Below are 17178 nucleotides of genomic sequence, written 5' to 3'. Positions count from 1 at the left end.
TGTCCCTTCCAGAACTAGATCCAGAATAACCTGAGGATGGAACCATGTCAAAAGGCATTTTGGCCACCAGCAATTCTTCATTCTTTCTCCCACTATCAACCGCCCCTCTCTACAGAGGTAAAGGTACACCCAGAAGAAGTTGGCACAGCAACAGTGTGGGGACCCATCATAAGGAAAGGAGGCCCTCACATCCCGGAAGAGGCAAAGCAGGATATTTAAGAAAATGCTTTCTACAAACTTGCTTACCTTTGTTTAAGCGCCCCATCACAGTAAATTCAAAATATTTGCTGTTGTCAGCAGAAGAGTAAAGGCCGAAGATGGTGGCTGAGCTTTTTGTCTGCAGCTTGAAGGTGGAGATCACATAGAGCTCGTTCAGGGTGGGGTCTGACAGGATGGGCTGCAGAACACTCGGGTTCAGCCTCTGGCTGGCGGATGGCAGAAGGTCAAAGACTGGGGAGAAAGGGGGAGAAAAGGGACAATGAGTCAAAGACTTAAATTTGGGGCAAACACGGGTTTTGAAGGGAGATGACTGGACAGGAAGCTGGGAAGTAAACGGACATTGTCATCATTTTCCCACGCTGTCAAACTTGCCAGCTCTTCCTCATCACTCTTACAGTGGCTGGACAGTTGAATGAGAGAAATGTAATATCCTCTTCATCACTCGGTTATAGTCCCTAAGAGAAGACAAAATTTTCAAACCCCCAATTCAGCATCTGGCTGAAGAAATAGTGACTCAGAAAATGTCCATTAGGAAAAGCACTGAACACTTAATATGTAAGGAAGGGGGGCAGGTGAGTGCATCCAAATCATTGATTTTCTTATGTTCTAGCTGTGAATGTCTGCCCTGGGGTCCCTCATGTGCCTCCTGGACCAGAACCAATTGTCTTTTCCTGGTCAGTGATAAAATGACACAGGGGATGCAGCAGAAAGCATGGAGGTGGTGGGAGATACACTGTCAGCAAAACAATGTGCCACCTTTATGAGACCTAAATGTTCCCCTTTTGTGCATTTACAGTTGCCCAGTATTTCTCTGCTAAGAAATGCCAGTGTGGGGAGTTCCTGTTGTGGCACACTGTAAACAGAAATGAATCTGCCTAGTAACCATGAGGATGCAGGTTCAATCCCTGCCCTCACTCAGTGGGTCATGGATCCAGCACGGCCATGAACTGTAGTGTAGGTTGCAGGTAAAGCTTGGATCCTGCATTGCTGTGGTGTAGGTCAGCAGCTGTAGCTCTGATTCGACTCCTCGAGAACTTCCATATACCTCAAGTGTGGCTCTTAAAAGCAAAAAAAGCCAAAAACAAACAGAGAAACAAAAAAACCAAAAAACCTCAATGAGGAAAGAAGCCAGTAACACTTTCTCTCAAACTTTATGAAAGCTATGAAAAAGTCGGTTCAGTTAATTTAAAAGGTGAAAGTCAAAGTTGGGTAGTACCCACTAAAAGTTACTTAGTATTTCTCTTGGTTTATGCAAATATTTTTTGAACAATTCCATAACCTGCATGAACTTCAGGCTCCAGAGCTGTTTCCTGGATACAATAGTGTGGGTACTAAAAAGAGTCACAGTATCAACCCACAATTTATAAAGCAGTTTTACAAATCAACAAAATAAGTAACCTAATAGAAAGACGGGGAGCTCCCGTCATGGCACAGTCGAAATGAATCCAACTAGGAACTGTGATGTTGCGGGTTCGCTCCCTGGCCTGGGCTAAGGATCTGGCGTTGCCGTGAGCTGTGGTGTAGGGCGCGGCTTGGATTTGGTATTGCTGTGGCTCTGGCGCAGGCTGGCAGCTGTAGTTCTGATTCGACCTCTAGCCTGGGAACCTCCATATGCTGTGGGTGAGGCCCTAAAAAGAGAAAAAGACAAAAAAAAAGAAAAAGAAAAAAAGAAAAAATGGGGCAAAGAACATTTACATAAAAAGAGTTACAAAGACAAATAAGCACACATACATATATAATATGTATCTAAGTGATTAATGGTGAAAGAATTGCTAACATAAACAATAAGATTATTCTCACCATCAAATTGGAAAAACAATAAAAACAGTATCAAAGGCCCTAAGACACACATACTTTTTGATTTAGAGATTGAACTATAGGAATTTATTTTAAGGAAATAATGGACAACATGGTAATGTATTTAGGTACAAGGAGATTCACCACCAGTGGTAACTTCAGAGTTTCTATTTAGGAAGGAGTTATGTGAAAATGTAATTGGAAGAGATGGGAAGCCTGAATCGTTGCTGGCATAGCACTTTGTCATAAAAACATAAATTGTCCTTAGCAGAGACGGGCTTGACAGAGATCATGGAGATTTTAGCCATCCCAAGCCACCCTGTAGCACCGCAAATATTCAACAAATTATTCATCACATCAAAACACTGACAACAACTAAGTGTTCTATGTTAGAGCCTTAGATGAATTTAGGTTCACTCAAAAGTGGAATACTACCTATTAAAAAGGATAATGCAGTGGGATATTTAGATATGGAAAGATGTTCCTGATATATTAAGTGTAAAAGGATCATAAAACTATATGTATAACAGGCTCCCATTTGAAATATATATATATACATATATATTTGCATAGAAAAAGATTTGAAAGACAGTTCAACAAAATGCTAACATGGATACCAGCTATCTCTGGGTTGTGTAATTATACATGTTTCATTTCTTTTTATTTTGCTTGTCTGATTTTTAAAAAATAATGAACAAGCACTGCTTTTGTACAAAAAGAAAAAGAATCAAAGTTATAAAACCAACAGGCAAAAGCCCAGTTACTTCCAAATGTCTACTCTTTTTAATAAAAAGACAATCTGTCTTCAGATTAGATCTATATTGTTTCTTTCATGTGTTCCAAGGACTTTACACAGTAATGATTTTAATACTAGCAGTGTTGGAAAGCAGAATATCTGTTATGTTCCTTCTAGCATCCCACATTCCCCAAACAGGAAGACTGCTGCCTACTGTACTTCAAAAGGGGCACAGAATGTTTAAATTTCCAGAGAACTGGAAACTTTATACTTCCACCAGTGAGAGCAAAGTGAAATAAGGCAATATGTTTAAAAGTTCCATTCAGGACAAGGCGTCTTCGGGAAAGAGACGTGTGTTTAAGAGATAGCAACTGCATGCCAAAATAAACTCTTTGTGTTCTTGATTCTTGCTTTGACCATGATTATCTCCTAATTCAACTCAAGCTAAATTTACCGTATTTCAATCTGTATGGTTTGTCTAATCTACTGGCTTCTCTCTCAAGAGGCAGCATTGGGATTAGTTAGTAATGAGTTTGGAGAGTGTTTTGAAAAAGAAATGAGACCCTACAAATTTCTCCTGATCTTATTACACCTTAGTAATAGCACCAGGATCTAAGCACAACCTGCTGGTGTTGGAGATGAAATTACTGCTACTGATGAGCCCAACTACCAGGGTATGAAAATCGAATACATACTAATAAGACTAGAGAAGCAGCTCATAAGAAAAAGGAGATAAGCAAATTATTCAGTTGAGCTGATAACTGCAAGACTAATTAACTCAATAAAAGAATCTATCAGAAACTTGACTTAATCAGATCATCCACAGCAACTAAATTAACCAGATAATTTAGGAAGTACATAGTCCGATTCCAAGCCTCCATAAAAGAGGCAGCTCCATCTAAGAAGAAGCAAAAATTCCTGCAGCACACCATGAAGTTGTGTGCTCAAATGTAAAGAATTGATGTAACACAAAATATCACACTCATGAAATCAAGTATATTAAATAAGGTCTGCAATAAGAAAACTTTTTTTTTCCAGCTGCACCTGCAGCATGTGGAAGTTCCCTGATAGGGATCGAATTTGAGAGGGAGCTGCAACCTATGCCACAGCTGCAGCAATGCTGGATCCTTAACCCACTGTGTTGGACAGGGGATTGAACTGGTGCATCCAGAGAGACAAAGCTGCATCATTAATTCACTGCGCCACAGCAGAAACTCCAAGAAAACTTTACAGTTGTGTTAAAAAGCATCCTTTCTGACCCCAAAAGCAAAGGCAACAAAAAGAAAATACAAACAAGTGGGACTACATCACACCAAAAAGCTTCTGCACAGTAAAGCAAAACAATGAAATTAAAAAGGCAACCTACAGAATGGGAGAAGAATCTGCAAATCACATCTCTGATAAGGGGTTAATACTGAAAGCATATAAAGAACTCGTACAACTCAACAGCAAAACCAAAAAAACCGCAAAAATAAATAATAAAACCCAACCAGATTTAAAAGTAGACAGAAAATATGAATAAACTTTTTTTTTGTCTTTTTGCCATTTCTTGGGCCGCTCCCTCGGCATATGGAGGTTCCTGGGCTAGGGGTCGAATCGGAGCTGTAGCTGCCAGCCTATGCCAGAGCCACAGCAACGCAGGATCTGAGCCATGTCTGCGACCTACACCACGGCTCACGGCAACGCCGGAACCTTGACCCACTGAGCAAGGGCAGGGATTGAACCCGCAACCTCATGGTTCCTAGTCGGATTCGTTAACCACTGCGCCACAACGGGAACTCCCTGAATAAACATTTTTCTAAAGAAGAGATACAAACGGCCAACAGGCACATGAAAAGATGTCCAACATCACTAATCATGAAGGAAATGCAAATCAAAACCACAATGAGACATCACCTCACATCTGTAAGAATGGCTATTAACAAAAAGACAAGAAATAGTGAGTGTTAGTGAGAATGTAGAGAAAAAGGGACTCTTGTATGCCATTGGTGGGAATGTAAGTTGGTACAGACACTATGGAAAACAGTATAAAGGTTACTCAAAAAATTAAAAATAGAACTATCATATAATCCAGGAATTCTGCTTCTGGGAATTTATCTAAAGAAAACAAAACCATTAACCTCAAAAGATAAATGTACCCTCAAATTCTTACAGCACTATTTAAATAGCCAAGATATGAAAACATCCTGTGTCCATCAATGGATGAATGCATAAAGAAAATGTGAGATATATATATATATATATATATATACATACATATCTCACATATACATATATATACACATATATACAATAGCATACTGTTTAGTCATAAAAAGGAATAAAATGTTGCCATTTATGACAATATCAATGGACATAGAGGGTGTTATGCTTCGTGTAACTAAGCGTAAGAGAAAACATAAGAGCATAAGAGAAAAGCGTAAGAGAAAGACCAGTGCTCTATAATCTCATTCATATGTGGAATCTTAAAAACAAATGAACCAAAAAGAACTCATAGATGCAGAGAACAGATTGGTGGTTGCCAGATGTGAAGGGTGGGGGTAGGGTAAAGTAGGTGAAAGAGGTCAAATCGTACCAACTTCCAGTTATAAAATAAGTAAGCCATGGGGATGTATGGTACAGCCCGGTCACTATAGCTAATAATACTGTATTGCATATTTGAAAGTTGCTTAGAGAGGAGATCTTAAAAGTTCTCATCACAAGGAAAAAAAATGTAGGTGATGGATGTTAATTCGACTTATAGTGATGGTCATTTTGCAGTGTATACAATTATCAAATCATTATGTTGTACACCTGAAACTAAAATAACATTATATGTCAATCATCCTTCAATTTTTAAAAAGGGCTTCCTTTCTTACCTCCCTAGAAGCAAGGTCGCAATGAATAAATACTGTCAACGACAACATGGAAAATATTTCAACCCAAATAAAAAGCAGTACAGTATCCTCCTGCACGCACAATTTTGGTTGCCTGCTCTGGAAGCAAAATGAGTTACTAGGTGAAATGCAAAGTTTAAACAGACCATTAGTGCAGTAGGAAGGACAGGAACTTGAGAAGACCTGCACAGGCATTCTTCATTCTAGTTTTAGAAATAACAGTTTTTACTTCAAGGTGCATGTCTCTCCCAGCTTTATTTCCTTAGTCAGTAATTAATCAACGCCAGGCATCGATTTCAAACAGATGAAGATCATCACGGGGTAGCCAGTTAGGGCCATAAGACCTTCTCTTGCTTAAATAATTCCTTCCTTTGGGTCTTTTCAAAATTCTGTTTAAGCTTTAAGTGCTTTCTGCCCAACCGTTATTTTCACTCCATCTCACGAAGGAGTTTGAAGGCTGATTATCCAGTTGGCTTTTCAAATTATTTATCGAAGTTTTAGAGTAGAGCAGACCCATTTCTCAGTTCTTCCTGTTCCATTTCCCTCAAGAAGCAAGAGATCAGTCCCACCCCCAAAGGAGGCCTCAGGGTCCCAAGCAAAGTTGGAGCAGAAAAAGGCGAGCGGCAGAACAAAAGAGAAATACTGCCCCTTTCTCTGGGGTGTCAGCCTCAGACCATCTGGGCGAACGTGGTTCCTGGTGTTGAAGGATTTAGGCTGCAAGGGGTGAAGGGGAGGGCGGGCCCGAGAGAGCCCAGGCGGACACAACCCGGATTTCATCCTACTCCAGACGGAACCTGTGCGTTCGAGGGCTAGGGCCGCGCCTTAAGCTTGGAAGTAAACCCCTAGTCTTTGCTTAGCCTGAAAATAAGTTTTGCATCCCTCAAACTACTGTATGGGGAATTGGTCTTAATCGCTGGATAATCGAATTTCCAAAGATTCTAATCGCTAATTACCACTTCCAAGCACAAAATGCTTTGACTCTGACCCAGAGGGACAGAGAGGTGCCGAGCGAGGCCCCAGGAACCAAATTCGCCCAAGGGGAGCAGCGGGACGGCGGGTTCCTCGACCATGACCGAGGGACCCGGGCCCGTGGCGCCCGCCCCGGCTCGCGCCCACTTACCCTGGGGGGTGGCCTGGGCGCCGGCCGCCAGCCACGGCTGCAGGGCCAGGTGCAGGAGAAGCAGGGCGGCTCCGCGCGGGGCCAGCATGTTGGTTCTTAGGGCTCCCTGCGAGCGCGCGCGCGAGTACGGCACGGTGGGCCCTGCCCGAGTGGGTGGGCGGTGCGCGGTGCCTGGGTCAGGAGCCCGGCGGGCGGCGCAGGTGAGGGGAGCGCGGCGTCCGCTGCCGTCGGGGGCGGTGCTCGCGTTTCCGCGCCGCACAGCTGGGTGCGCTGGCGGCTGCGCTGGGCGCTTTATGGTCTGGCCGGCCCGGGGCGGGGGAGGGCCGAGGCCAGGGCGGCCCCCTTGGCCGAGATCCCCTCTGGCCGGGAAGTGTGGGGACTGCCGGAGCGGGGAACGTGGGCGGTGGAAAGACATGAACGTGTGGACGGCGCCCCGGGCAGATCTGGTCCTGGGGTGGGTGGGCGTAGTCGCTGGCGAGGGGGTTTAGGAGGATGGGAAGAACGAGGATGGGCAGTCAGGGGCTGGTGAGAATGTGAGGACACGCAGGACCCGGTAGAGACAAAGGAGAAGAAAGAGGCAAAGGAGCAAGAAAGTGACGCTGACCCGCTAGCTTTGGGCACCATCGGTCTTCTACTTCTTGTCCTTCTCTTGTTTTCTAAACAGAAGAACCGGGTTTGGACAGGCTTTTAATGCCCATCTTGGGTTCCCTTCCCAACGAACCCTGAAGGCTCCCCAGGATCCTTTTGCCTCCTAAGGTGGTTCAGAGAACACTTGGTTTCTTTTATTTCTTCAAACTTTTTCTTCAGTACTTCAAATGTTGAAGATTTTCTCGATCAAGTTTTGAGATGTGAACAGTGTTTCAAAGTTTTTGAGTTTTTTAATGGAAACAAAATACATCTCAAGGAACCCATCCAGACAGAACCATTTATAGGATGGTAGTGTTTTATGGAAAATTTATTTTCAGTCCGGCTTCCAAACACTGCCTGCCCACTTCTGTTCTGCCCTCCCAAAAGATTCCATGTGGCAGTTTAAAGCTTGGGAGTAGGACCTAAAAGAGAGAGAAGGAACGTAAGGAAGGAGTCTTACTCTTAGGCAAAGCCCCCTAAAAATAATGTGGATTAACTAGAGGAAAAAATATTTCAGAACAATGGCAAACTTTTCCCTCTTAAACAGCCTTGACTAATGGAGAAAATCCAGCAAAGTATTTATATCCCTATCTCTAAGTCTCAAAAGAATTCCATCTCAAAGTTTAAGAAGCTGTCTGCTACAGGCTGGAAGATTAAGGCATTATCTTGTTGCCAAACTGGGCAAGAATACCCACCCCCACACACCCTAGTTATAACTCCATTTACAGCTAAGGACCTGGGAATTTGTGAGCTATATTCAAAGCTTCCTTCCATTTGAGATCTAACATAGTTCTAATCCAGGCTTCAGTTAATGCCACATTACACTCAAGTCACTGTATAGAGCGGGTCACCACACGTCTACACTGAGAGAGCAATGAAGACACAAAGGGCACATGTTTCCCGCCATGTGGCTGCACGCTAGTGAGATGAATTAGTCTAGAGACTCTTCAAGTCTCCAAACAGCATCCTCAGGAGTGGCCTGGGTTAGAGGGGGCTGCAGGGTCCCAACTTCTACGTTAATGAAACAGTTTTGCTCATGTATGTTTTATGCAGTGGACTTAAGAGTAAGCAGGACTAAAATGTAAGTTGACAGAAAATGCTGTTTTCTTAATCATTTTTGTTTAGTCATTTTTACTAGGCATTCCAAAATCCTAGCAAATTTCCCTCAAAATAGCCTGCACAGGTAGGCACATAATAAATATTGGTTGAAACTAAATGACCATTGTCACTGAACAACAAAAGAATCAAAAGCTTTTCTGCCAGCCTAATAGAACTTAACAATTTAGTTTTGCTTTTAAAGAGACTGCCTTTTCATGGAGCTATTCTTTGGGGAAGCTCAGTCAGCTTTTTATGTACTCACAATCAAGAGGAAATTTGACTATGATAAAATTCATTAAATTGGCGATGAAATTTATGGTAAATGAGGAGAGAGTTGTTTTCTCCTCTGTGCTATCTCTTTAAAATATCTGTTGTTAAAAAAAAAAAAAAAAGAAAGAAAGAAAACACTGGAGTTCCTGTCGTGGCACAGTGGTTAACGAATCCGACTAGGAACCGTGAGATTTCTGGTTCTATCCCAGGCCTTGCCCAGTGGGTTAAGGATCTGGCATTGCTGTGAGCTGTGGTGTAGGTCGCAGACCCAGCTCGGATCCCGCGTTGCTGTGGCTGTGGGGTAGGCTGGTGGCTACAGCTCTGATTAGACCCCTAGCCTGGGAACCTCTGTATGCCAAGGGAAGCGGCCCTAGAAAAGGCAAAAAGACCAAAAAAAAAAAAAAAAAAAAAAGTTGAGTTCCTGTTGTGGCTCAGTGGTTAATGAACTTGACTAGTATCCATGAGGATGCTGGTTCCATCCCTCACCTTGCTCAGTGGGTTAAGGATCCAGCGTTGCCATGAGCTGTGGTGTAGATCCAAGACAAGGCTTGGATCCCGTGTTGCTGTGGCTGTGGCGTAGGCCAGCAGCTACAGCTCTGACTGAACCCCTAGCCTGGGAACCTCCACATGCCTTTGGTGTGGCCCTAAAAAGACAAAGGAAAAAAAAGACAAAAAGATAAAAAAAAATCTGTTGTTATATTTATTGCACTGAATTTTCATTTATTTTAGGACTATATTTATTTAATTTTCCCCCAATATCAGACTGTGAGCTCTTTAGCACTATCTCATTTATTTTGTAGTCCCAATTCCAGTGCTGGCACTTAATAGTGAGCAGCTCATTGAACTGACCTTCCTTCTCTTGGCACTGTAGAGTAAGAGGTTTTGATATGTTAATAATCCATTCTTGCCATAGATTGCAAAAAATGGCCCCAATGCTTCACTCTTCTCTATATATTGTTTACTTTTCTAAGATTGGCCATGTAGCTTTCTTGGTCAATAGGAATTTAGCAAAGGTCCTACAAGCAGAAGCTTAAAACATACTTGTGATTGGACTTGACTTACCCTTCTACCTCTGTCTTTGCTGTGACAGCATGGCTGTGCTAGCCTGTTGGAGGATGAGACATGGAGCAGAGCTGAGTCACCCACAGCCACCCTGGGCAAAGCCAGCTGAAATCAGCAGACAGCTGACTCACACAGGTGAGTAGTTTCAGGCAACATCAGCAGGGCTGTCTTCTTGACTCCAGGTATGCAAGCAATGAGTTTATTTTTGTATGCCATTAAGATTTTGGGGCTGCTTGTTATGTAATATTATTGCAGCCATACAGAAATATTGTAGCAACTGATACACTAGATTTGTTCCATTTCTGACTGTTGTAACAGAGTATGACCCCATTTTTGATGTTTGCTGACAGCTTTCAAGCTTCACCACTCCCCTTCCTTTTGGTCCCTCATCTGAGCAAGTTGATAAGAAAGCCTGGGTGCTCCTTCCTTTGGTGCTGCGCAAGCTCTCGACTGTGTATGGAAACCCTCTCCCTAGCCTCACACCCTAACCATCATGAAAACTCCAAAGCCAGTCTCCTTTCCCTGCTCTCTGAAGCCATCTACAGACCTGCTTGGGAGCCCCTCCGCTTTCACCAGAAAGCCTGACAATGTGAGTAACCTTTTCAAACCTTTTTGTTGGTGGGCGTGGGAATACCCACTCTGGTCCTGCTCCTCCTGTTCTTCTGAAGTGGGAAAAATTACTCATATAACATACTGTTATTTAGCACAGCTACATAGAAGCTGATAGTTGTCTATTAATATATGATTAAATTTATCATTAGTTATGTCGAGTTTTCTTTTTTTTCCTTTTTTTTTGGTCTTTTCTAGGGCTGCACCTGTGGCATATGGAGGTTCACAGGCTAGGGATCTAATCGGAACTGTAGCTGCCAGCCTACGCCAGAGCCAGAGCAACGTGGGATCCGAGCCTCATCTGCAACCTACACCACAGATCACGGCAACACCGGATCCTTAACCCACTGAGCGAGGCCAGGGATCGAACCCACAACCTTATGGTTCCTAGTTGGGTTCATTAACCACTGAGCCACGATGGGAACTCCAACTTATGTCAAGTTTTCCACTTGAATTTTTTTTTTTTCCTATACCCCCAGCATGTGGAAGTTCCCGGGCTAGGGATCGAACCCACACCACAGTTGCGGTACTGCCGGATCCTTAACCCACTGTGCTACATGGGAAATTCCTCTACTTGAATCCTTAAAAGGAATAGAAATAGAAGATAGTAATTAACATTTAAAGATGGTTTAAAGGGAATATGATTTACATTCTAATGTGTGATGACATTTATGCCACAGCCCTGGAAAATGTACACTTTGAGCTGCTTTTTAGTTTAGTGTTAATAAAGGAAGATTCTTGATTAAATGACAGGAAAATAGCTTCTCTCCAAACTAGTTAACACGAATAGGGGCGTTGTAAATGAAGCAGGTGACTTTCGATTAGTGTGCAATTAAAAGGAAAAAAAGCTTTTTTTTCAGAACTCAAAAAAACATAGTTTGCTTTAGTAATCAGGCACTGAAGATTAGTGAAGCAAGAAAAGAAGTATGTAAAATTACTCATTTCAATCTCGCTAAGCGTCTAAGTAGACTATTTAAAAAATCTCATTGAGGTTCTTTAATATACTTTACCAAATACCATGTAAAAATTCGTTAGAAAAATAGCCAGAAATGCAATCGTGAGGACATTTATTACAAATAACTATGTCTACCCAACTTGAAGTCCAGAGAGAGTTTTGACAATTAACATTTCTTTTTTGTCTTTCTAGACACACACCTGTGGCATATGGAAGTTCCCAGGCTAGGGTTTGAATCAGAGCTGCAGCTGCCAGCCTATGCCACAGCTACAGCAACGCTGGATCCAAGCCATGTCTGTGACCTACACCACAGCTCCGGCAATGCCAGATCCTTAACCCACTGGGTGAGGCCAGGGATTGAACCTGCATCCTCGTGGATACTAGCTGGGTTCTTTACCACTGAGCCACTATGGGAACTCCTGACAACTAGCATTTCTTAAAGGAACTGCTTTGCTTCATTAAATAATACATTAATCCATCCAAATGGTGGTTCCTACAAAATCTTGCAATAACAAGATTATTGTACCAGGAAAATCCCAAATTTAGTGCCAGATGTCTAAATGTATTGCTAAGAAATCATGACGTAAAGTGCGATGAAATCATAGGACATAAAGCAAACTTGTCAAATATGCTAAAATTCTGTCTACTTGGATGTGAAGAGTTTAGAATGGGGATGATTTGATTTTAATTGTATTTAAATTCATCTATGGGTTGTCGAAAGATTTGTAAGCAAATGAATAGTATTACTTGAATTCCTGGGGCATGTTTAACCTTACTAAAGGAACTAACACATAAAATATTTTAGTAGTTAACTGTCAACAGGAAAATTGATACTGCTAATTACAAATGAGCCCTAACAAGTTCATAAAGGAGCTGGACCATATATATATATATTTTTTTTTTCCCTAATTCTAAAAGTCTAAAATTTTGTGTGTGTTGCTATACAATCATTAACAAAAGTGTTGAGTTCGGATATTTGCCTATCAGTTGTGAAAACTAATTAGTTTTTTTTCATTACTGTCATCAGTTATCCAACAAATAATTATTTATGTATATGTTTGTTAATTCACTCAACAAATATTTCTCGACAGTCTTCTAGAATGTTCCAAGCACTGTGTTAATCAATAGCCATACTGAGATGAATGGAACACAGTTCTTTGTTCTTCAGCTCATAGACTGCTTGGAAAAACAGATGATATAAATAATACGATAAGGGCTAGAATAGGCATGTGTCCTAAGAAATGGGAAATGCAGAGGAGAAAGCAACTTGTAGTGAGAGAGGATTAGAAAAGTCTTCCTAGAAGAGCCGGCTTTTCATTGGGGTCATGAAGGATGAGGAGGCATTCTCCCTGTGACAAAGAAAGGGGAGAACACTGCTAGCAGAGGGAATGCATATTAGGTTCAGGACCATGGTTGAAGATGTCAAGGTGATGTCTGGGGTTCTGACCCGGGCCACTTGGCAGATTGTCGTGGCATTCACTGAGGGGTAGATGACAATTTGGCTTGGCCATGTTGAGGTTAAGGCACCTTTAAGACATTCAAGTGGAGCTGTCCATTAGGCACTTAGTTACATGGGTCTGTAACTCAGGAGAGAGACTGATAGGTATGGGCATCATTAATTGACAGGTAGCAGGCAAAGGTGTAGGTATAGATAAGACTATCTAAGAAGTGTGTGTAAGATGAGGAAAGGATACTGAGAAACACTAGTGTTTACAACCAGTAGAGAGAGAAGGCAGCGATCAAGATGAAAGATGCAGAAGGAAATTGGGAAAGTGTGGTATGGGAGAGGCATGGCGAATAGTATCAATACGGTGAAGAGATCGGGCAAGATAAGGAATGGAAATGCACATGCTTGGGCTTATCACCCCAGAAGTCATTGGTGACCCCATTGAAAGCCTTTGGGGGGAGTGGGGTGGGAGAAAGAAAAGCCAAGTTCTGCCATTTGAGGAATGAGAATGACAGAATGGCAAGTGTAGTGTACAACTCATGATAAAGATAACTTTCAAGAACTTGCCTTGAAGTGTTAGGTGGAGATAGGGCAGTAACTGCTGGGAGAGATAAGGACACATTTTGACAGAGATGGGATGGAGCTGCCAGGGAGGAAGTTCTTGATATGTGACTTTTCTTAATCAGGAGGCATAAAAAAGTATAACTAGTATCATGTGTGTGGGGGAGTCTATTAAATTTGGTGTTTTCTGAGAGTTCCCATTGTGGCTCAGTGGAAACGAATCTGACTAGCATCCATGAGGATGCAGGTTCCCTGGCCTCGCTCAGTGGGTGAAGGTTCTGGCATTGCCGTGAGCTGTGGTGCAGGTCAGCAGTTACAGCTCTGATTCACCCCCTAGCCTGGAAACTTCCATATGCCTTGGGTGTGGCCCTAAAAAGACCAAAAATAAAATTTTTTTTTTGCTGTTTTCTTATCATTGTTTTTCATTTTCTGTGTCACATCATCCCCATAGCAACAGAAACTTCACAAGAATGCAGGCTGTGTGTATGGCTGTGTGTGAAGACAGTAACAGAATTCCCATCTCAGGGATTGATCACCTCCTATAACGTGAGGTCCAGAGGGAGAGGGTTGCAGGGTCAGTTCAGTGAATTGTAGTGTTAATGCCTCTGGATTAGCTCTTGGACTTCCCTCATAGATGCTGCAGCTCAGCATCTCCTGTCTTTATATGACGTCATCCCAAAGTAGGAGGCAAAAGTGAGGCTTCTGCTTTTTTTTTTTTTTTTTTTTTGTCTTTTAGGGCTGCACCTGCGGCATATAGAGGTTCCCTGGCTAGGGGTCCAGTCGGAGCTGTAGCTGCCAGCCTATGCCACAGCCACAGCACTTGGGATCTGAGCTACATCTGCAACCTACACCACAGGTCATGGCAATGCCAGATCCTTAACCCACTGAGCGGGGCCAGGGATCGAACCTGAAACCTCATGGACACTAGTCATTTTCGTTAACTGCTGAGCCATGATGGGAATTCCCGCTTCTGCTCTTTTATCTCTTAGTCTCCATTGCGCTCAACCTTTATCCAATAAAGAAAACCTTTTCCAGAAGCACCCAAACAGACTTCTTTGTGCTCAGGTCTCATTGTCCAGGAGTGGGTCACAGACATACCCATGTCTTGTTTGCCAGGAAGGGTGGAAAGGTGCTGACGGTGCTTTCAGCCTCTGTTGTGGGAGTGGGCTCCATCAGGAGGGAAGCGGGGGAGGAGGATCACTGACTGGGCCAATGTGGTTGCCCCAGGCTCTGTGTCTCCCACTCCGCCAGTGCTCCCTGCAGGGCTGCATGCTTACAGATGGGTCTTTGGCAAATGGTCCTTATTGTCTTTTGAGGTTCCTAGCTCAAAAAAGACAGGTAGGTGGAGCTAGAGGAGAAGTGGTAAACTTGTAAATCAGAAAAGGAGGGAGGGGGTGGGGAAAATAATGGACTTAGGGAAAAGTGGATGGGCAAAAAGAGATGAAATAACTTCAGTTTCAATGGGCTTAAGGTGAAGAATACTCTCTATATAAAAACTTTTGGACCAGGGATTGGCAAACTGTGACCCACAGGCCACCTCTAGCCCTCCATCTGCTTTTGTAGGGTCGACAGCTAAGAGGAATTTTGACATGTTTAAGTGGTTGTAGAAAAAAAAAAAAAAGAAGAGAAGTATTTATGACATGTAAAAATTATGTAAAATTCCAATTTCAAGATCTAGAAATAAAATTTTATTGGAACACAGCCACGTTCGCTCACCTACAGCTGTTTTTGTGGCACAAACGCAAATTCGGGGAGTTGCAACCAAGTCCACATGGCCCTCAGGGCCTTAAAGTCTTTGCTCTCTGGGCCTTCATGGGAAAAGTTACTGACCCATGTCCTAGGCCATCCATTTTCAGAAGTCCTATCCATCAGGTCAGACTTAACTGATAAGCAGAAGGAAGGATGGAAAGGAAGAGGAAACAAATATTAGTGTGTGGCCAACCCCCTCCCCCCAAACAAAACCACAAATATTAGTGGACTTCCATTGCTGATTCCATTTCTTTTTTTCTTTTCTTTTCTTTTTAGGGCCTCACCCTTGGCATATGGAGGTTCCCAGGCTAGGGGTGTAATCAGAGCTGTAGCCGCCAGCCTCCACCACAGTCACAGCAGCGCCAGATCTGAGTCATGTCTGTGAGCTACACCACAGCTCATAGCAATGCCGGATCCTTAACCCACTGAGTGAGGCCAGGGATTGAACCTGCAACTTCACGGTTCCTAGTTGGACTTGTTTCCACTGCGCCACGACAGGAACTCCACTGATTCCATTTCTTACTCTCTTCTCCTAGGGCCTAGGAGTTGAGGGGCTCTTGCTTCCCAGCACCACAAACTCATAAATATTAAATCTGCTGTCCTTCTCCATTCTCTCTAGGGGCAGTACTCCTCCTGTGATATTACAATGGACCAGTGTTTCATCAGTCTCAGGAGAAGGTGGAAGGCCTTGGTCACTGACTTGAAAAATCTGTCTAAGGAAAGCGTGCTTCCTTTTATGGATCTAGGGAAATACGAGCTGCAAGTGTATTTTATTATGCCATTTGAGCATTACATTTCATTGGTACATAGCATGTGTTTCATCATTCATGTCAGTTAAAAATGCAATTCTGACTTGCATAATTCTCAGAAAGAGATTTCCTTATGGCATTCTGGCATATCCCTTCACAAAAGTGATTCCGAGGACGGATGTAATTGCTAGGGATGTCGATGATTTTGGCTGCTGCATTTAAAAATTGACCAGGGGGAAAGGAAAGTAGACATGACAAATCCAATAAAGGACGAGGTGCAGCAGAAAAACCTGAAGTGAGAAAAAGGAAGCAGAGGCATTGGGAACAAGAAGAGAGACGGGGAAGGAAAGGTGAGGATGCAGCCTAGGTCCCTCAAGGACAAGCTTACTGTGTCCCGGGGTTGGGTGCTAATTCCTTTTAAAGGACCTCAAAGAGCCCCATTGGATACCTTCATTTTTCTTTTATGACACACACACACTCTCTCTCCCAGGAGGGTAAGCATTCCTTTCCTAGTGCCCCCTGGGTGGAACCAGCACGTTCCAGTGCAGCTCCCCAAAGTCACCAGTGCTAGTGCTAAGGACCGTAGTGCTAGTCCTTTTGAGGACTGATGTTCCACTTATCTTGGTTATAGCAGCAATCTGTCAATGTTGTCTGTATACCTGATAGTTGAGCAGCAAAAATCAAGGCCTGAGTCTTGCTCCAGCACACTGGAACGGGGCTTCTCCCATGATACTATGACTAGATTTTTCATCTTCATTTGTACAATCCAACTTACTTGTATGTATATGTTTGCACTCATATCCATGCATGCATATATATGCATGTATGTTCATAGGTGCTCACACGCACACACACACACCCCACCACCTTCTTCTCTTTTCTGTGGGAGAGTCTTAGTAAACCACATAATAGTAATCAAATTTATCTCCTTCAGATTAGAGCCCTGTCTTATATTTGATCTCAGTCTTCACGACCCTGAGGTGAGATAGATAAGATGGTTATAATTCCCACTGTAGACTAGAAAACTAAAGGTCGGGAAGGTTGAACAAACTATGCAAAGGAATGCCAGAGCTTGGACTCAAACTCAGGTCTCTGACCCTGGGTCCAAGGCCCTTCTACTCTGCCGCTCTGCCTTTGTGAGAATCAATGTCTGATTAATGCAGGAAACCCTGCTTCCTGGGCAGGCTAAGGGATGGGAAGCCATAAGAATGAATTTCTTGGAGTTCCCATCGTGGCTCAGTGGTTAATGAATCTGACTAGGAACCATGAGGTTGGGGGTTCGATCCCTGGCCTTGCTCAGTGG

The 17178-nt window shown here is 43.1% G+C and overlaps 1 protein-coding gene across 1 annotated transcript in view; it reads right to left on the bottom strand.

Annotated features, from left to right (window-relative positions):
• Window positions 1–7028, bottom strand: part of THBS4 (thrombospondin 4) — a 50431-nt gene extending 43403 nt beyond the window's left edge. Inside the window, exons 1-2 of the mRNA XM_047778185.1 lie at window positions 6749–7028; window positions 247–450 (exon numbers count right to left, since the gene is read on the bottom strand). Coding sequence (XP_047634141.1) covers window positions 247–450; window positions 6749–6836 — 292 coding nt within the window. The 5' untranslated portion in view covers window positions 6837–7028. The remainder of the gene's footprint in view (window positions 1–246; window positions 451–6748) is intronic.
• Window positions 7029–17178: the final 10150 nt, after the last annotated feature.

Source organism: Phacochoerus africanus, chromosome 4 (assembly GCF_016906955.1).
Source record: "Phacochoerus africanus isolate WHEZ1 chromosome 4, ROS_Pafr_v1, whole genome shotgun sequence".
Lineage (NCBI taxonomy): Eukaryota > Metazoa > Chordata > Mammalia > Artiodactyla > Suidae > Phacochoerus > Phacochoerus africanus.
Note: the sequence above shows the minus strand (reverse complement) of the source record. Positions and strands in the feature narration are given on the sequence as shown.